The 22,233-nt window shown below is 34.8% G+C and overlaps 1 protein-coding gene across 2 annotated transcripts in view; it reads left to right on the plus strand.

Moving 5' to 3' along the window:
- Window positions 1-17,741, plus strand: part of hspa4a (heat shock protein 4a) — a 32,526-nt gene extending 14,785 nt beyond the window's left edge. The window contains exons 10-20 of one of the 2 annotated variants that reach the window (XM_067375270.1): window positions 3,340-3,446; window positions 3,530-3,663; window positions 3,872-4,053; window positions 7,091-7,162; window positions 7,552-7,644; window positions 8,409-8,561; window positions 8,659-8,784; window positions 8,879-8,986; window positions 11,304-11,423; window positions 11,721-11,882; window positions 16,383-17,741. In XM_067375270.1, the coding sequence (XP_067231371.1) occupies window positions 3,340-3,446; window positions 3,530-3,663; window positions 3,872-4,053; window positions 7,091-7,162; window positions 7,552-7,644; window positions 8,409-8,561; window positions 8,659-8,784; window positions 8,879-8,986; window positions 11,304-11,423; window positions 11,721-11,882; window positions 16,383-16,580 (1,455 nt within the window). In that variant the 3' untranslated portion in view covers window positions 16,581-17,741. The remainder of the gene's footprint in view (window positions 1-3,339; window positions 3,447-3,529; window positions 3,664-3,871; window positions 4,054-7,090; window positions 7,163-7,551; window positions 7,645-8,408; window positions 8,562-8,658; window positions 8,785-8,878; window positions 8,987-11,303; window positions 11,424-11,720; window positions 11,883-16,382) is intronic. The other variant, XM_067375271.1, reaches the window with a different exon arrangement.
- Window positions 17,742-22,233: the final 4,492 nt, after the last annotated feature.

Here is a 22,233-nt window from a genome sequence, read left to right on the forward strand (position 1 = left end):
TTGAGAATTTCACCTTTTTTAAACAAGATCAGTTATTTGGTACAAAGTTTTCAGTTACACCACATTGACATTTTTGCAATCATTCCCCAAATATTCTCTCAAAATGAATTAAAACCAGAAATTTTAGACTGTGTCCGCAAAAATGAGAATGGTCTTTTGCAAATTTATTTAGAAATTTTAACCCTTTAAAATGTAACTAAATCATATTGACACAAAAAAATAGCATCACATCATTGACCCATATATCACGATATAGTTAGTTTGTTATTTTATCTTTTTTTTTTTTTTTTTAAATAAAAGGAAAAATTAAAAAAAAAAAATTAAAGCACATTTTTAAAGCAAATTGCAAAGAATTGGAAAAATACAATGTAACAAAAATATTGATTAAACAAATTAAGTTTTTCAGGTAAAGTAGGTTTATTTAGTTAGAATTAGTACAGAAATGCAATAATCAAATGTAAAAATACACATCCGGTGTGGAACTGAAGTGACCGTTATCCAACTGAATCGAATGGTTTTTATTTCTATAAATGACAAAATTACATTCTGACATAACTGTGTGTATTTGACCATTCCAGTGCAATAAGCATGAAAGAAAACTGAATTTGGGATTGCACGCTGTCTCTAAGAGGCGTCTTTCTGTGCACAGCATGAGTACAGCAATGAGATGTTTTCCAACAGCCTAATAACTATTTTTAACATCAAGCAAGTCATGTGCAAGTAACTGTTGCACGAAAAGTTGCCCAAAACTGACTTTTCACAACTTTTTGAAGTAGCCTATTCAAGTATCGCAAGCCATCGCAATATGTCCATTTGTGATATTTCAGTATTTCCAATCGTGCAGCCCTACAAACTAATGTAAGACCTGATTTTCCTGCTCAGACAAAAACTGAGATCAAGTACCCTGCAATAAAGTAATAAAACTCATCTGGAAAGAAGATCTCAAAGAAGTAGCAAAGGACAATGCCTTGCCCTAACCCCAAAAGGACAGCGCCTCCCCGACCACACACACAAACGCAAACACACCTTCGCTTCCCCCTGACGCAAGTCACTGAAAGTTCTTCAAGATATATAATGTAACTTATGTATCTATTGTTTTTCCCTTTTTATGTTTGGTATCATTTTAAATGATTGGTAAAATGGTCTCAATTTCACAGCAGTCACTGGTATTATGAAGAAGAACTAAGGAAAATTCTGTCCTCTTTTTGGGTGGTGTTGTGAAAACCCACTTTTCTCCCCCCAAAACAGGTGTGGTGTAGTAAATATTTATAACCCTTTTGTTCTGGTCTGTGTATAAGGTAAATTGCAAAGCAGTCATGGGGGATTTTCTGTAACCAGAGGCCCCCACGCAGTGATGGACAAGTGTCTTCAAACACTAATCCACCAGTGTGCATGTGCATTTCTGAATTGTCTTCGAATTGTCCAACTATGAAACTGGCATACATTTTTACTTGAAAAATAAAATGTTATATTTGATTTACTCTGGATTCCTCTGAAATCATTATGACCAGTAGATTATTGGAGTCCATATTTCCGCAAATTTGCGTCTGGATAGATTGAAACTAAAGGCTCAATGAAAGGAGCATGTTGCACATCATGGGACTTTTTGATTTTTGTCTATCAACTGGCTTAGCAAGTTGCAGTACCGTGACTAAGAAAACTTTTTGTATGAACAAGCATGTGGCGGTTCGACTCAAATGCATTAGTAAACTCATCACCCTCTGACTAAGACCAGAACTGGTGAGTTTGTGATCGTGAAAGGCACTCAAGGGCCGAAGTGAATTTTCTAAGCGATATGGGTCCGTAATGAAAGAATAATTGAAAATATGAGATACCCAGAATAATCAAATATCTAAATTAAAGGTGCCCTAGAATCATAAATTGAATTTATCTTGGCATAGTTGAATAACAAGAGTTCAGTAAATGGAAATGACATACAGTGAGTCTCAAACTCCATTGTTTCCTCCTCCTTATATAAATCTCATTTGTTTAAAAGATCATTATTATGTACGCCCCCAATATTTGCATATGCCAGCTCATGTTCAAGGCATTACACAAGGGCAGCCAGTATTAACGTCTGGATCTGTGCACAGCTGAATCATCAGACTAGGTAAGCAAGCAAGAATAACAGTGAAAAATGGCAGATGGAGCAATAATAATTGACATGATCCATGATATCATGATAATTTTAGTGATATTTGTAAATTGTCTTTCTAAATGTTTCGTTAGCATGTTGCTAATGTACTGTTAAATGTGGTTAAAGTTACCATCGTTTCTTACTGTATTCACGGAGACAAGAGCCGTCGCTATTTTCATTATTAAACACTTGCAGTCTGTATAATTCATAAACACAACTTCATTCTTTATAAATCTCTCCAACAGTGTGTAATGTTAGCTTTAGCCCGTTAGCCACAGAACACTATCAAACTCATTCAGAATCAAATGTAAACATCCAAATAAATACTATACTTACGCTATTAGACATGCTGCATGACGAACACTTTGTAAAGATCCATTTTGAGGGTTATATTAGCTGTGTGAACTTTGTTTATGGTGTTTAAGGCAAGCGTGAGCTCCGGGGGAGGGGAGCACCAGATTTAAAGGGGGCGCAGCCTGAATCGGCGCATTTATAACGATAGGCAGTTAAAAAAAAATTTTTAAAAAAGGGGGTAATTTGAGCTGAAACTTCACAGACACATTCAGGGGACACTTAAGACTTATATTACATCTTTTGAAAACATGTTCTTCTGCACCTTTAATACATAACAAATGATTAATTTCTAATTGGAAACACAACCTAAGAGTAATAATCATTTGAAATTGGATTCAGATTAAATGAGTGAAATTAAGTGAACTTCACAGAGGAAAAGGCATATACACGTTAACCTTCGCCCAGGCCATCGAATTCTGTTTTTGGGCTGATGCGGGGTTCCTGGCTTACACTACTAACAAAGAGTAACTAGCTACGTTAAAGCTATTCAAGAGGGCAGTATCATTTTAGATGAATAACCATCAGACTGTATCATTTTATAATCTACAGCTTTGGTGTGTAATGTCTTCACCACAGAATTGTGAAAATAATGACTCTGGCTGTCACTAGTGGTGCTGCTGTTAAGGGCGAGGCTCATTAGATTCTGGAAAAGTGATGTTTTTTAAATCGCTTTGGACCCTTGACACGTTTTTCTGATTGATTCGCAATATAATATTATAAACTGTATTCTTATGACTACTATTGTGCTCGCTTTGTCTTAGGTATTTTATTTCCTTCCACTTGTCATAATGACCACCTACATTGATTCCCAGTAATTCCAACAAACTTGAATGTCTGTTTTTCCTCAGTGTGCAATCCTGTCTCCCGCCTTTAAAGTGCGCGAGTTTTCCATCACAGATGTGGTGCCTTACCCCGTCTCTCTGAAGTGGACCTCAGCAGCGGATGAAGGCGTCGGGTGTGTTCTTGTCTCTTGGATCGCACTGGATTTTTGACTGTGTTAGTTCACTATTTTAATAGTCATTCTCTCTTGCTCTGCAGTGATTGCGAAGTTTTCCCAAAGAACCATGCCGCGCCATTCTCTAAAGTGTTGACTTTCTTCCGGAAGGAACCCTTCACTTTGGAGGCCTACTACAGCAATCCAAAGGAGTTGCCGTATCCTGATCCCACCATAGGTATGTTGGCTTTCAGCACAGTACTATTTCATTAAATACCTTACAGTCCACACATGTCCTTAAACAAGCAAGTAGACCAATCACAACAGACTGGGCCATCTGACCAATCAGAGGTTTAGAGACACTGAATCTTCAAACGCTTTTCAGACTTTTTGTGGTGATGCTGCAGTGTATATTATGAGATTGACTAATGTTTGCTTGTCCACAGGCCAGTTTAATGTCCTGAAGGTGGTTCCTCAGCCGTCAGGCGAGAGCGCTAAGGTGAAGGTGAAGGTACGTGTGAATGTACATGGGGTCTTCAGTGTGTCCAGCGCCTCTCTGGTGGAGGTCGTGAAAACTGCTGAGGGAGAAGAACCCATGGAGACGGACACTCCAGCCAAAGAGGATGAGGTAAAGACATCACTGCGGATGGGATTGCCAAAAAAAACTAGGGATGTCCCGATCACGTTTTTTTGCCCTCGAGTCCGAGTCATTTGATTTTGAGTATCTACCGATACCGAGTCCCGATCCGATACTTCTATAATACATGAAAAAGAATAAAGAATAGCAAAAAAACAGATCCAGGAACAGTGCTTTTCAGGTTTTTCAGGTATCTAACAGTAGTTTTCACATACAGAAAATGGATAAAGTAATCAAATATAAAATATCACTTCATATTATCTTTACTGTATAAAATAAATAAAGATTAATCATTATTGAAGTTACAAAAACTATTCAGTCAAGAGCAGTAAGTGATTTCTTTGTTATTTGTTGTTTTATTTAACATTAAAAACAGGCAGCAGGAATAGTTTTTTTCCCTATAAGACATGCACAATCCAGTACATACTGCTCCACATGCGCTGTCTTTCTCGACTAATATACGTTCACTTAAGACATAACCGACTATGTTTGCTAGGATACTCGCTAGGATGGGCATTTTTAAATAATGTTTGTATGAATTTGTCCGCTGAAGCGCAAGACGTGAAAGAGAACTCAGTATTTGCGCGCTGACTGGAATAAGCGTGTGCGCGCTACGGATGAGCGCACACAAATCTTCTCACAGCGCGTGCGAGTTCTCTTTCGCGTCTTGTTCTTGAAGGTTTAAATCAGTAAGGCTTAAATGAGTTAGTTTAAACACAGATAGCAATATGTGCTGTTCAGGTCTCACCTGTATCAACACCCGGGTGATGACGGCGTAAATGACTGGACATGAGAGCAGACGGCACTCGCAGTTAACAGTTTACAAAGAGTGACTGTTTTGTCCACGCTTTTTGATTATCGTTGTTGTCAGGGGCGTAGCAGCCATTTTAAAAGTGGGGGGGACAGCTGTATGGTGATGTGACCCAAAGCTGATATTCATAATAATAAATTCTAAATAGAATACCAATTGGCATTTTACAGCACCCTAGTGGCAATTTTGGGAACATGCCATGATAGCTTACATGAACCAATTTTTGTGAAATTATCCTCAAAATTTAAAAATACTGCAGGACTTTGAGACCAATGTGAGACCATCTATACTTTATTTAGATAAAGATATTTTATGATATTTAAAATATTTCAGTTACACTACATTTGAACAATAACTTTACTTACTTCTTAATAGTTGTGTTAAATGAGTATACAGATTACATCTACAGTAATTTTATACAGCTTACATTTTATGAAAATTAAACAATAAAACCTAAAAAAAAATATATTTACAAGTTTTTAATATTTTCAAGATCGAAGTGAGATTTTTAAACAAAACTTCCAAACTGAATTATACATTAATATACATTAATTAATATAATTATAATTATACATTAATTAATAAAGTAGTTAACACTATTGGAACACACAGCCTTTATACATAAAACTAATTTTATTTAACAGTTTGAACATAAAATAGAAAATGTTATCTTTTTTTCTAGCGATTATCGTTGATTTGATTACACAGATCCTATTTAAACTGAGCTGACCTAGACAATGACGTCTCTGCATTCAATAATAAAATGCCTTAAACTGGAAATTCAGTGTTTAATCGTGTCTTTATAAATTACTCTATTCTCCTATTTGATACTGTTCAGTGCTTTGACACAATCTGTATTATTAAAAGCACTATATAAATAAAGGTGATTGATGGTTGATCTTTTGTTTTAAGGAATTAAATTGATGTGTAATTCCTTAAAATATTGGCAAGCAGTTCCAATTAAGAAAACACTGCCTTAAAATAGTCAATCTGCTTTTTTTATACAAATCTCACCTGTACACATTCTGGAGAGGTTGAGCAACTGTCCCCTCTCTCTGTCAGTGACGTCACAGCCTGCCTTTCCTACAGACCAGTTAGGACATAAAGTAGAATATTTACATAAAGTATAAAAATATATATATTTTAAATTTGATGAAGTATTTTAAGATATTCGGTGCAAAACAAATTTGATTTATTGTGAAAGGATAATTCTACTCCGCGAGCAGCACGTTGGCAACAAAAGACAGAAGAAACCAATAATTTGTTACGTCTCATTTAGCAGACGCTTTTATACAAAGCGACAAGTAGGAGAGCATTTAACACACTGAATCCGGCGCGACGTGACGAGGTCCATACGGGTTCTGTTGTCTTTTGACGTTACAGTAACAGTTAGTTTAAATCATAACATGAAAACTTTATCGCGTGATTCGTGTCATCGCGACATACTGTAACATACTTACAGTGTGTGTTTGAAAAAAGGATGTAATCGCCCTTTGCTTTTTTCTGGGGTGCATTTTATCCCAGACGGCCTAATAGCTAAATGAATGAACGAATGAAAACTCACAACAGCAACAAGAGATTTGAAGCTCATAGCAAAGCAGACGTGCCCAAGAGATGATTTGCTCTGTGATTGGCTGAATGTTAGTTCACTCAAATCTAAGTAACAAATCAGAGAACACTGCCGGTGCCGGAAATATTCACGCTGGATCCAAAAAAATAAAAAATAGCAGGGGTCAGAATCACCTGTTTCTAAAAGTGCGGGGGACGTGTCCCCCCCGTCCCCCCCGGTTGCTACGCCCCTGGTTGTTGTAACGTTTTGTGCATCCATCGACTGAAACATTCATTATTTGAACTCTGTCTGTCTGTTTTCCACGTTGCTATTTTAAACAAACCATACGGTACGGTTCGATTTTTTTTTTTTTTTTTTTTTTTTTTTTTTTTTTTACCGAAAACCGTTGCACCCCTAATATATATATATCCGAGTCCTGATCGGAACGTAACGTCCGATTCCAAACAAGTCTGAAACCACGTGATCGGGCCCAATATCCGATCACATGATCGGATCTGGACATCCCTAAAAAAAAACAATTTTTTTTTATTTAATTATAAATGTGTAGTTAAATCCCCTTTTTATCATTCTGTGTGTACAGAATACAGAAGTCACTCCTGATATTGAGTTGATGGTGATAACCATAGCATTGTTTTGCTGTCTTTCAGCTCTTTTACACTCATGAAATGCAAAAACAAAGGTTTCTAAGGTTATCTAAATGTCAATCATTGCGAGCTTGGGTTAGTAGAAAGTAGAAACTACCGTTTGTTTCTGTATACATGCTAAAAGATAACTTTTCCCTCCCAAAACTCTTCAGCATGTATGTGACGGTAGCCTTAAGAACATTCGGTAACACTTTAGTTTAGGGTCAAATTCTCACTATTAACTAGTTGTTTATTAGCAATAATATTACTATGATATTGGCTGTTTATTACTACTTATAAAGCACATATTAATGCCTTATTCTGCATGACCTGTTTCTACATCCCCAATACCTAAACTTAACAACTACCTTACTAATTGTTAATAAGCCGTAATTATGTGTTTGAGGCAAAAGTCATAGTTAATAATAAGAATTGGACCCCAATTTAAAGTGTGACCAAACATTCATTGTGTTTGCCCCCTAAAGAACAAGATGCACGTGGATCAAGAGGCACAAAAGGCTCAAGGTGATGAACAGAAAGAACAAGCTGAGAAGAAATCAGACACTGAAGATATGGAGGTGTGTGAATACACTTACACACCAACACCAAATATACAAAATCACAACAAATACAGAAGCATGCATTTCAAATTTCCTTTTTGAAAATGAGCGCATTGTCAGCTTCAGAGGTCGATTGATTGTAGCATTTTGCCCATATGATGATGACTAGTATTGGAAAATATGGCAGATTAATTGCAAATAGTTTTTGTAAAATCAATTATATAAACACGCAAAACTAATAATAACTTTCCACCAGTGTTAATTTCGTCATTATCATTCATTATTTTCATCAACTACATTTTTTTTTTTTACAGACGAAACGAGAACTAAATAAAAACCAGTATTGAATGACAAGAACTATAATGAAAATCTATTGACTTGTTGAATGTTAGGGAGCAAAGAGATCCAGTCAGAATGATGTCCTGCGCGGTAGATGCGCACATTTGAACTGTAATGTTTGGATCCACCCGGCGGGACATAAGTTTGCATACACTTGCTGCATGTCATAAAATGTTCAAAAATGTAAATGTCTGGGAGAAGAGAAGAGTAGAAATATGGATAGATCTGAAAAAGCGTGACGACACAAAAAGTCTATTCGGTACTTTTTAAAAAAAAAATTTATCAAAATTAACACTGCTTTCCACGTAATGTACAAAAGTGCAATTTGACGTCAGTGACAAAAGATATGGGAGCATTTTCCATCCTGTTGAGAACCGCTGCTCTACAACACTGTTTCCTTTGGAAAAAAATTAGAAATTCACTGTGATCAAAAACCCTTTTAGACTTCACCAGAGGACAACAAACAGGAGAAGAAGAATGAGCCTCCACAGGCCAAGAAAGCCAAAGTGAAAACAAAGACGGTGGATCTGCCCATCGAGAACAGTCTGCACTGGCAGCTGGCCAGCGACATGCTCAATCTGTTCATGGAGAATGAGGTACCAGAAGTGTACAAACCACACCACAGTATTCAGCTTCTCTGATTAGCGTTCTGTCTTCTAGAAATGAGTTCTGACATTGTGTTCTCGCGTACAGGGGAAGATGATAATGCAGGATAAGCTGGAGAAGGAAAGGAATGATGCAAAGAACTGTGTGGAGGAGTATGTTTATGAAATGAGAGACAAACTGCATGGAGTGCTGGAGAACTTTGTCAGTGAGGCTGTGAGTGTCTGCATGTGTTTGGTTTTGTTCATAAAGACACCTATGCAACTAATAAGTGGCATTTTTATTAATTAAGCAATGTTTTTCAATTCAGGATCGAGATTCTTTCTCCTTAAAACTGGAGGACACTGAAAACTGGCTGTATGAAGAAGGAGAGGACCAACAGAAGCAAGTATACATTGACAAAATGGCTGAGTTGAAGGTAAACATGGATGCTGATTTGTTGAAATTTGAAACTGTTATGCCGGGTTCAGACTGCACAATATTTTTGACTCCTAAATTCTTGTCGTGGACGACAAACTTGCAGACTTCCCGAACCAATTATTGCTTGCCGTCTTTAACGACGTGTGATGGCATCGAGAAGTCTGGCGGGTGTTGTGAGCATAAACAAATAATGGCTACCGAAGCGGTGTGATTTTAGGGCGCTATGATTTCCGCAAAGCAGAAAACGAGGACGATATCGCAAAATCCAGTAATAAAAACAGAATTTACTGTATAATCCGGAATGTCACGGAATTTGTCAAATTTATGATAAAAAGTAGGTCAGTACACTTAAATCAAATCGTGATATAGACTAGTGTCTGTGAATATTAAACTGCAAAAAGACTATTTAAATATGAATCCTGCGTGTCTCTGTGAATGAATGGCACAGATGCGCGGTTTCATTTACCACGCACACACTGAAGCACGCGCGATGCTTGCGGTGTTTGTAGCCTCTTCCGCCTCACTATATGAGGACATGGACACATGAACTTCATCTCCAGAGCCGCTCTGAGATTCACTTCATGAGCATTTTACCATTTCATTTGAGAAAAACTACCGTCATGTCATAAACACACAAATTCAAAGGTCTTCACTGCAACCCGTCAAAAAAAAAAGTTTGGTTTAACTTGAAGAATTCGTCAAATTCGTAAAATTTAGCTATGTCTTAATTTAATAATAATACTAACACTAATAATAATAATAGATTATTATTAAATTTATTTTAAGGAATAATCACAATTTTTCTTCCATGTTTTAATTTTAACAGTAAAGCTCTGTGCAGCACTTTGTTTGACAAAAACGTTTGTTTAATGTCATATGATTAAAAGATAAATGTTATAACTTCATTTGATTGCCAAAAAATTAAAATACACTACAGAATTTCTGAAAAAACATTTTGTTGAAATGAAATTTAATGCTGTTGTTTTTATGTATTTGACTTAATTATGCTTTTTACAATTTAATTAAACCATTAAAATGGAATCCAGAATACAGAAAACACAGAATTTGGTAAAAATTAAATGGATTTTGAGGGGGAAAAAACACATTTCATAGGGCCCTAAAAATATTTTTGTTAAAGTTTTAATAAATTTTTGTTAAATTGTATAATTTTAATTAATTAGACATGCATTTGATTACTAAAATTTAATTACCCATTAAAATAGCCCCAAAAATTTGAATGGAAAAAAACAGAATTTCTTCTGAATGATCTGCTCTCTGTCATCGTTCTTCAAGAAAGGATGCAATCTGAGCAGCGATCGTATCTAACAAACAAATGAGCCTGTGTCCAAAGTATATTTTTTTCAAAATAGTGCAGCAGTTTTAGTTATAATATCCAAGCAGTGCTGTCAGAGTTGTATATCCTCCTGGTTTTAAATCTCGCAATCAAAACTTTCAGCCAATGCCACGATCCAACAACGTGTGTTCTGTCTCTTCCGCATGCATGCACACAGACACACATCAGTCTCGAATATTGTGCAGCAAGCCATATTTTATAATTGTATAAAATAATCGAGAAAAAAAGCACAAAAACAGCTGAGATGCCAAATTCAGCGGCAGCTGAGGTAACATAACAGCTCACAGACAGCAGCGCAATCTACCTGTCACTCAAGTGACCACGCCCTTAATTATGCAGAACTTTAAGGCTTAATATAATTTAAACGGATAAGTTATAAAAAAATTCACCCCCCTCAGAGTTGTCATGAAGGGCAAAAATAACAGTATAGACCAAAACCACAATTTGAACCAACTTGTAAACATGTTTTTTTCTGCTATAAACTTGGCCAATTTAACATGGGACTCTATGAGATTCTGCACTCTTTTGGAGCCTGTCCCTAGCGGACAGTCGATGAATCGCAGTTTAAGTCACTTCCGTATTGGCTTCACGAGAGAGGGGGAGGTTGCCGCTTGATTTTGACCTGAAAAAGCCCATACATTTACCCTCCCATAGACCCTCCCCTTGTAGAAATCAGTGGTTGAAAGTAGACGGATTAAAATATCAGGTGTAAACGGGAATGTGTTGTCTATTTGTGATTTGATCGACCAAAACGCATCTTAATACCAGGCATCAACAGAGCCTACGAGATTAAACTATGATTCTTGCATCCTGACGTCCATTGTAGTTTACAAATGCCCACAACACCCTATGTCAAACGAAGCATGCCAGAATTGGGCTAAAATCATGTGGTCTGAACCAGGCATTAGCCATCAAAGCAATGAAAAGAATGAATGAATGAATAAAAACCTTTTCCTCCTAGAAACTGGGAGATCCTATTCAAGCCCGATACATTGAGAACGAGGTGCGGCCAAAAGCGTTCGAAGAGCTCGGAAGGCAAATCCAGCAGTACATGAAAGTCGTAGAAGCTTATAAGGCAAAGGTAATCCGCTGTCAAGTCAACTTTATTTATATAGCGCTTGGTTTCAAAGCAGCTTCACAGTAATAAACAGCAAAATAAGTGTCAATATTGCAGAATTCATCAATTATGAAACTATAAGTAGCTCTACAGTAGACAATAGTGTCATTGATTCAACTAAAGTGATCTTGTAAAGTTAGTGTCTTTCAGCTCAGTTCAGTTCATCCTATAGTGTTAGTGCTTATTCATTGTCTTCTAAACCCCAGTTGTTGTTTCATTCACAAAGTAACTTTTGGATCGATCACGTTTATCTAAACTCAGGATGAGCTGTATGATCATCTGGATGAGCTGGAGATCATGAAGGTGGAGAAGCAGGTGAACGAAGCCATGACCTGGATGAATAACAAAATGAACCTGCAGAGCAAACAGAGTCTCAGCCAGGACCCAGCAGTTAAAGCCCAAGAGATCCAGGCCAAAACGAAGGTACAAACGTCACAAAATGCTTGATGCTTGGATTATAGATCAGGGTTCACACAAGGATTAGTTGACTTCAGAATTAAAATGTCCTGATAATTTACTCACCCCCATGTCATCCAAGATGTTCATGTCTTTCTCTCTTCACTCTAAAAGAAATGAAGGTTTTTGAGGAAAACATTTCAGGATTTTTCTCCATATAGTGGACTTCACTGGGGTTCAACGGGTTGAAGGTCCAAATGTCAGTTTCAGTGTAGCTTCAAAGAGCTCTACATGATCCCAGACGAGGAATAAGAGTCTTATCTAGAGAAACCATCGCTCATTTTCTACAAAAAAATTAAAATGATGTACTTTTTAACCACAAATGCTCGTCTTGCACTGCTCTGCGATGCGCCACGCATTACGTAATCATGTTGGAAAGGTCACGTGTGACGTAGGCGGAAGTATCCATGTCTACAAAGCGAACGTGCAAAGAACCCTCCCCCTCTACCCGGCCCGCAACTGATCTCAAAAATAAAACATAATTCGGCCCGCTAAATTATTATTATTATTATTATTCTCTAGTTGCTACTTGTCTGATATGCAAAGAAAAAGTCGCCGTTCTATGGGGGCATTCACATATCACGTCCGCGCCGCATTCTCCTTCTTTCCAATGCGCTTTCGCTCCAGTGGCGTCTGTCGTTGCTATGCAACCATGAGCCGCGCTCTCAACCGTGTCGCTTCTATTATGAGCGCGCTTGCCTAAATTACAGTAAAAGCACTCGACTTTAAGTCACGAGCGTCGATTCAAACCACCGAAACGTGTCCGATGCAGCCATTAAACGTTTCTGATGCTCAAACGGCATCTTGGACAAATGCGCTGCCATGTGTCTGTCAAGAAACAGAAGAGTGTACAAATGTATTCAGGGATTGTATTTGTTCAGTACAGTGTTGGTCAGTGCAAAATTTTAATGTTATTTAAGCTAACATAAAGTAAGGGAAAATACTTCCACTAAATATTAAAAACTAATAATGTATGTAACAATGAGAGATTTTTATTTTTTGGCAAAATAAAGTTGTTCATTTCTGACCCCTCCACACCACAAGTGTTGATGGTTTTGTTCCTAAATTACTATATTTTTTTTTATTCCATGCACCTTGTTGGATGTGAGAAGTTGCACCAGACTATTGCAATTAATAGTATATTAGTAGTATTATATAAGTAATATAATTATATTACACTCTGTAACAATGAGAGATATACTGCTGTTTACATTTAGTATGGTAAATAAAATATTTATAGAATAGGTATAAAGATATTTTAGTAGGCAAATTTGATGTAAATGAGAAATAATGCAAAGGAAAGTAAATTTTCTGAAATGTTGCGCTTTCTTGCGCTTGAATGTAAAAATGGCCCTCCTATGAGGTGTCAATCACAGAAACGGCCCCCCGCCAATTTGAGTTTGAGACCCCTGTCCTAACCAGACGCGATGCGATAAGATTCCAGCCATAAGCTATTTGACTGTCCACACTAGACACAAAGCGATAAAAGCAATCAAAAACCACAGCCAATCAGAAGAGAGTTTGGGGGCGGAAATGAAATGTTTCTAAAATAGAATCATCGCGTGTCACCGTCGCGGATTGTTAGGGCAAAAAAATAATTAAATAAGTTAATTAAATAAGTTCTTTTGATTTTAGTAATGTTATTAAACAGTAACTAAGAAATGAACATTGACTAAGAATAATTCATGCTTTATAAGTATTTTTCATTGTCAGTTTGGTAATAATGAATTAACATGTTAACTAATGAAGCCGTATGTCTCAAAGTTTTACTGAATAATAACACATAATCAGAACATTTCTGATCATTAGGGCATGTTGTAGTCCAGATTAAAACATGAAAATGTTTAAGTTTGAAATTAAATAGCCTATTAAGTCTTCAAGTATTCAGTATTTGGTGCTGTGATGAACAACATTGAGATAAAAAAAAAAAAAAAATGAATGGCTGTTTGAAGCATTTTAAAAACTTCACTAGCGCAGTTGCTTTGTTTGTGTGGTTTCCGGGGTAACCGCTGCATTTCTGCTGTTCCATCAGCGCCCTCTGCTGTCAGAGAGTGAACACTTGCATGCTTCTCATGCAAGTTGGGCTTGTTTACATGAGTGCGCGTGTCCCTTTGACGCATGTTGTGCATTTTATACGGTTGATGGGGACAGTATTCGTACAGGGTATCCGCGGGTCCTTAAAAAGTCTTAAAGTCTTAAATATACTTTTCCTAATAAAAGGCCTTAAAAAGTCTTAATGTCTTAATCAGATTCGATAGGTCTTAAATATTTTTCGTTGCATTACCGCAAAAATGTTTTATGTATGTTTTATGTTTTCTCGTACGTCACCGACGGAATGGTCCAGCGCTGCGCGAGGCGCCATCTGCAGAAAAAAGCTCAGCAAAGATGTAGGAATATCTGATCAGATCTGTACACGGACACACATTTTTAAATAAATATGCTGTGGCAAAGCTACTGCTTGTGATGTTCTGGAAATCCATATATCCTTTGCTGAAACAAACTCGTCATGGAGAGCGCAGCTCATGGTTGCTTAGTAACGGTAGACGCCACTGCAGTGCCCGAGTGCTTTGGCAAGGAGAAAGCGGCGCCGACGCGTTTTCCATGCGTTTTTAGACGCGACATGAATGGTCCCTAAAATGGGTCAACGCGCCAAATGCGAGTACAATCAACGCGGAAACGTGTTCAGGAACTTTTTTTATGAATGGTGGTATTAAATATATAATTTGCAACGGCTGTGATGTAATTATGCTACATAATAGTCTGACGCGCTGCATGCTTGCTGTAGCAGTGCTGTTTTCATTTTCAATTAACTGTAAATGCTTCTTTGTTTGTGACGTTTAAATTTGCATTTGGGAACGCATTATTAGTCATTAGAATCGTATATAATTCAAATAAATGCTGTTGAACATTGCATTGAACTTCCTATTTTTCAAAGAAAACTAACAAATATCACCATTCCCACAAAAATATGAAGAAGCACAACTGTTTTCAACACTGATAATAATCAGAAATGTTTCTTGAGCATCAAATCAAATTGTAATGATTTCTGAAGTATCATGTGACACTGAAGACTGGAGTAATGATGTTGAAAATGATCACAGGAATAAATTACATGTTTTATTTTACATTATTTTATAAAATAATTTTTATATAAAGTATAGAAAACTTTTTATTTGTAAGAATATTTCAGTGTTGCTGTTTTTACTGTATTTTTGATCAAATAAATGCAGCCCTGGTGAGCAGAAGGGACTTATTTTAAAATCAATAGTTGTTTTCAAACATTTTGCAGGTACTTTAATAACAATTCTATTTATAAATGTAATATATTATATTATATTAATTATTATCATGATTATGAAATGCTTTTTATTTTTACAGAACAATAGTATGTATTATTACAATATATGACATATCTTTTAATGTGATAAAATATTTTTTTTTTTTTAAAGAAAGGTGCCAGGAAGTGGCTCTAGCTGATCACACATATATATATATATATATATATATATATATATATATATATATATATATATATATATATATATATATATATATATATATATATATATATATATATATATATATATATATATATATATATATATAATGTGTGTGTGTTTCCATCACAGATTTGGTCTTAAATTTCATGTGAGGTGGTATGCTTGATGCTTGAATGTTTGACTTAGGGTATAACTTGTGGACTGTTTCTTGACTGTGTGGCTTGCACTAAGTACTTTATGGTCTGACCACAAACCAGCTGATACACTTAATATGTGATATGTGTTGTTCTGTCTGTGTATGTGTGTTCATGTCGCTGCATTGTTGTTAATTATGTGAGCATACCAAGACAAATTCCTATCACCTGTATTGTTGAAATGGCTAATAAATTTGACCTTGACCTTGACCTATTAAAAAGGTCTTAAAATGTCTTAAATTTAACTTGTTAATATCTGCAGATACCTTGTCGTATATGCATTATAAAATTTTTTAGAAATTATTATTGACGGTATTTTGAAGTGCCCACGATAACAATATTGTGCATATTCATTATAGTGATATATCGCATTACCGAATATAGGCACATGTCTACAACCTATTTGATACCCATATAGAGCATTTTGAATGGCTATGAGTGTGATATTGCTCATATAAATATCCAAGTATATGATCCAGCTTTCATTTTTCAGGTCAATCATATATTCATGGGAATATATGAAGAGAAATCAGTTTGAAATAAGGAAAGCGATATCTTTATCATAGTATCCTTTCAGTGGTTAAAGTTACCACAGTCATTGCATGTGCTGCACTTCATTTGTACCATTTTGTTTTATTAGTTTATTTTTATTTATCTATTTACCTTTTTTAGAATTTGAAAGATATAAGTGAGATCTCTGATTGTAGTCCTTGAAAACCCCAAAAACTTAGAAATGAATCTTCTAACTGCGACTTTTTACCATTTAAACACAGGAGCTGTATTCTGCTTGCAATCATGTTGTCAGCAAACCTAAGCCCAAAGTGGAGCCTCCAAAAGAGGAGACGCCAGCAGAACAGAACGGGCCTGTTAACGGACAGGAGGGTTCACAGGATCAACCGGCCAGTCCAGAGAAGGGCCGAGCTGCCCCAGAAACCACAGAGGCCAAACTTCCTGAAATGGACATTGACTAACTTAGCTTGGCGCTCTTCTGTGTCCGCACCAGCCTCTCTTATACGCCTCTGAGTTCGGATTAAAAACACACACAAAAAATTACTCAATTCAGCAAATGTTCTCTTGCTCTTGGTGGCATGTTTCTTTCTGTTTCACAGGATACATAGAGATCTAATCTACTTTGTTTGTTTGTTCGTTTGTTTCTTCAACCGGGAAATAACATGTGACAGGTATAGGAAGAGAACCTGGTCTTTGTTGCTTTTTCCCCTGACAGGATTATAAAGTGAGATGGACTGGTTTAGTGCTGTTTACTGGATTTCTGTTCTATTTGGAGAGTTAATTGGCATTGAAGATTAGTTGCTTCACACGTGAGATTCTTGTTGAAAGTTTCCAACCACCGGATGTTGGTGAAGAAGCACTGAATCAGAGGAGGAAGATCCTGAATATTCGCCGACAGAAGAGGCAATGAGCGTCACTGTATGTGGAAGTAGAGCTGAGCTACTGTTATGCAGTATTTCGTTGTGAGAGGTGCGTCATGGTGCTTTTGGGTTTAGCCATGTTTGTTTTACTTTTACTTTTTCTACTCTGCAACCTGTGGGAATGATGGAGACTAATTTGGTGTCCATCCAGTCATAAATGATGATGATAATTATAAATAAACCATTCATTTTGGTATACAGACAAGGATTTATTGGAATGTGTAACTCTTGTGAGATATTGGATGTACATACTGGTCTACTGTTAGTGTAATTATAGTGTCAGTTTACTGAGGTGAAATAAAATCATTTGAGGGTATTTTGACCATCACATCTGCTGAGCTGTTTGCTGAAGTGGAAATGCAAAAGGTACAAATACGTAATTATACGTGACATATATTGAATAACTAAACTAATTTATATTAATAAAATTGTAATCAATTTATAACTCTGTCCAAATGTATGCGTCTTAAAGCAGTCAAATGTGTATTTATACTGTCAACGACTGAATTTTACGACATTGAAATTATTGGTCCTTCCTTTATGCATGTTGAGCAGGACCTCTGAAACATCTTGCACTCAAAGATTAAGTACTGTATCCCCAAATCCTCTTTAAGACCAACTTGTCAGTATATAATGTAAACATGATGGTGATTTATTTTTTTTTATAACATGCAAATGTAAATGCAGATTCAATGTTAGAGGAGTTCTGTGAAAACGTAAAAAAAAAAAAAAAACTTGGGCATCATGCAGTGCTGCAGGTAATGATGCGTCTTAAAGGGATAGTTCACACCAAAATGAAAATTGTCTTAATTTACTCCATCTCAAGTTGTTCCAAACTTGTATGAGTTTCTTTTTTTCTGTTGAACATGAAACAAGATATTTTGAAAAATGTTGGTCAACCAAATAGTTGATGCCTTGACGGTAGCCATTGATTTCTGTTGTAGGAAAAAAAAAATACTGTGGAAGTCAATGGCTACCATCAACAGAAAGAAAAAATCATACAGATTTGGACAGATGGTTCACTCATAATAGTTGTAAAGAGAAACTGCAACGTGCAAAATGGTGGAATTACAGAAGAGGATTAGGGCCAAGCAATAATAAAAAAATAAAACCACCACAAGATTGAAGTTGTTCAATTTCGAGAAAAAACTCGTTAAATTGTGAGAAAAAAGTCTAAATAAAATGTTGAGAATAAACTCATTGAATTACGAAAAAAAACTCGTTAAATTTCGAGAAAAAGTTGATAAAATGTTGAGAATAAACTTGTTAAATTACGAGAAAAAACACGTTAAATTTCAAGAAAAAAGTCGAGAAAATGTTGAGAATAAACTCGTTAAATTATGAGAAAAAAGTTGTTAAATCACGAGAAAAAACTCGTTAAATTTCGAGAAAAAAGTCGAGACAAAATGTTGAGAATAAACTCATTAAATTACGAGAAAAAACACGTTAAATTTCGAGAAAATGTTGAGAATAAACTTGTTAAATTATGAGAAAAAAGTTGTTAAATTACAATAAACTCGTTAAATTTCGAGAAAAAAGTCTAGATGAAATGTTGAGAATAAACTTGTTATATTACAAGAATAAACTCGTTAAATTATGAGAAAAAACTCGTTAAATTTCGAGAAAAAAGTCGAGATAAAATGTTGAGAATAAACTCGTTAAATTACGACAAAAAACATGTTAAATTTCGAGAAAATGTTGAGAATAAACTCGTTAAATTATGAGAAAAAACTCGTTAAATTTCGAGAAAAAAGTCGAGATAAAATGTTGAGAATAAACTCGTTAAATTACGACAAAAAACATGTTAAATTTCGAGAAAATGTTGAGAATAAACTTGTTAAATTATGAGAAAAAACTCGTTAAATTTCGAGAAAAAAGTCTAGATAAAATGTTGAGAATAAACTCGTTAAATTACGACAAAAAACATGTTAAATTTCGAGAGAATGTTGAGAATAAACTTGTTAAATTATGAGAAAAAACTCGTTAAATTTCGAGAAAAAAGTCTAGATAAAATGTTGAGAATAAACTTGTTATATTACGAGAAAAAACACGTTAAATTTTGAGAAAAAAGTCGAGAAAATGTTGAGAATAAACTCGTTAAATTATGAGAAAAAAGTTGTTAAATTATGAGAAAAAACTCGTTAAATTTCGAGAAAAAAAGTCTACATAAAATGTTGAGAATAAACTTGTTATATTACGAGAAAAAACACGTTAAATTTCGAGAAAAAAGTCGAGAAAATGTTGAGAATAAACTCGTAAAATTATGAGAAAAAAGTTGTTAAATTATGAGAACAAATTTGTTAAATTATGAGAACAAATTCGTTAAATTATTCTCATAATCTAACGAATTTGTTCTCATAATTTAACGACTTTTTTCTCGTAATTAAAATGAGTTTTTTCTTGAAATTTTAACAACTTTAATCTCGAGATGGTTTTATTTTTTTATTATTGCTTGGCCCTAATCCTGTTCCGCATGGAATACACCCCGCCTTCTAAGTAAAATAGCCAATTGCTGATTGATTTCCCATAGAAACTTCGTCTAGCTTTTTTAATGTTATTTGAGCATAAGAAACATTATTTATGGGACAGTTAATGTCAGATTTTGTTGCTGATTTTGAAATATGTTATTTAATTATGAGTTTGCCAAGCAGTTTTTGAGATTTCAGGATTCTCCCATTCGAATAGATAGGACTTGGATGCCCAAAACAACTGGTCGGAGGCGTTGCAAATGTGGCCGCCGAGTGAACAGATTTTCCTTGAAAGGGATTTTGGGGAGTAAATGATGAAAAAATATTCATTTTCGGGAGAACAGTCCCTGGAAGTGGACATGGCTGTGGCTTCCATATAATTAAATAAATTATTAAATATAATTATGTAATACAATTCATTTAAAATGAGTTTATATTATAAAACTGACCAGAGATCAGGTAAACCTTAGACTCTTTCATTAGTTCATTAAATTACTGCCATCTATCGACGAACAATCGGCATTCAAAATAGTACAAATCGTTTGCATAAATCATGTGAACTTCGAAACAAGCTCCAAACCACTTCAAATAGATTTATAAAGCATAAAAACACTTTCACAGCACCAACAATTGTAAGATTTAGATGTGGCTCTAACCCAAAATGCTCTCAAGGGTCATTCCTGGGATTCGGTAATATTCCAACTTTGATTTAAACTACATATAAGTAATTCATTTTCTAAATGCCACACATCATTAGGCACATATCACCTCACGCATTAAAGACCTTATTATTTTCTTTTTTTTTTCTTTCACATTTGATTTAAACACCTTTTATTCTCAACCCAACAGACAAAATTAAATTGTTTTAAAAGGATTTTACACAAAACTTGCTATAAAACATACATCTACCTACTGCTCATTATCCCTCATAACAATTTAATAACTACAAGAGTAACATTTATGATAATTATTTTCACATTTTTATGGGACTGAAGTTAAAAATAGATAAATTGTTGAAAAAAAATATTTTATACTAAAACCAAAATTTTATTGTGTTAGTCATTAACATGTCAGGTGGTAATCAGCAAGAAATGCCTTAATTTCTAATTTCTATTTTTTCTAAAAAAATATCTATTAATGTGATATGTTTGAGAATAGTGTGATGGGGTTGAAGACTGTAACAGGTTTGAAGGGACATATTTTATTTTGTCTCTCATATTGTGCCCAGATCTGCATAGACAACACAGTCTTTCTGCTGCTGATGGGCTGCCATTTCTGACATGCTTGTCAATGTTTAAGTGCACACATTACATCAAATATTCTATTTTGTATTCTATAAAATGAGTTGTCATGACTATGGTAAGTATATCTTCACTGAAATCATGACTGAAATCATGACATGGTATACGGTCATTAAAATAATAGATAAATGAAGTGAAATCTGTCTTGAGGTTTTTCGCTCAAAATGGCCACTGCTCCTCTTGCAGTGTAGGGGAATAGACCATAGATGGTAGCAATTAATTAAGTACATTGTATATGCGTATGGATTAAAATAAAATTTTGAAAAATAATAATTTTCCATCTTAATTTTATGTGATGTCGTTGAGTTGTTAAGCTTGACAGTACCCTCCCTGACTATAATACGCCTCAAAAATATGAATAAAAAGTATGATAAGCTTACCATCTGTTAAAGAGACCTGAATGATGGCATTTGTGGTAAATGATGTCACATACGGGTGAAGTGTAAATTATTATAGGCGTGACGGGGTTGAGTTCAGACTGAGGGATATAACTTTACAGTGTTTTTTACAAAAAAAATAACAGAAATAAACACAATATTGCCCAAAATTATAGTCACTTTGCACATTTTGTTAAATATTTTTTTAAATATAAATTCACTGCCTCAGGTACATGACAAAATGCTTAGTGTACGATAGAAATAAAACATTATTTTATTATAACAATGATTTAAATGCAATAATTATTTGTATGAATTATAATGGACATACCAAAGTATTGTTAAAAGCTTTTAACATGTATTTTTGGTGAAATTCATTTTGGTAAACCACCAAAAGTTTGGGGGAATAAAATATTATCGAATCCCAGGAATGACCCTCAAACGGACCCCCTGCCAAATGCCATCTTGTTGACAACACATACAGCAAAAACCTCCTTGAATGATTTATTTATTTTTCATTTATTTATTTTACAAATTGATCACTGCTTGTATAAAAGTAAAACACACAATTGTGCTGCTGTTTTGAATTTTTAGCATTGCTGTAGTTTAAACTGACGTATTTAAAGGACAAAATTTTAATACAAATAAATGAAATAAGTAAACTAATTAATTAAAAACATTGCAATAACAGTGCTTGTATTTTGACAGGTTACACTTTTTACGGAAGAGGATTAGGGCCAAGCAATAATAAAAAAATAAAACCATCTCGAGATTAAAGTTGTTAAATTTCGAGAAAAAACTCTTTCAATTTTGAGAAAAAAGTCGAAATAAAATGTTCAGAATAAAGTCATTAAATTGCTAGAAAAAACTCGTTAAATTTCGAGATAAAATGTTGAGAATAAAGTCATTACATTAAGAGAAAAAAAGTTATTAAATTATGAGAAAAAAATTGTAATTTAATGAATTTTTTCTCATAATTTATGTTTCTCAACATTTTATCTCAACTTTTTTTCTCAAAATTTTACAACTTTAATCTCGAGATGGTTTT

This window comes from Chanodichthys erythropterus, chromosome 22 (assembly GCF_024489055.1).
Source record: "Chanodichthys erythropterus isolate Z2021 chromosome 22, ASM2448905v1, whole genome shotgun sequence".
Taxonomy (NCBI): domain Eukaryota; kingdom Metazoa; phylum Chordata; class Actinopteri; order Cypriniformes; family Xenocyprididae; genus Chanodichthys; species Chanodichthys erythropterus.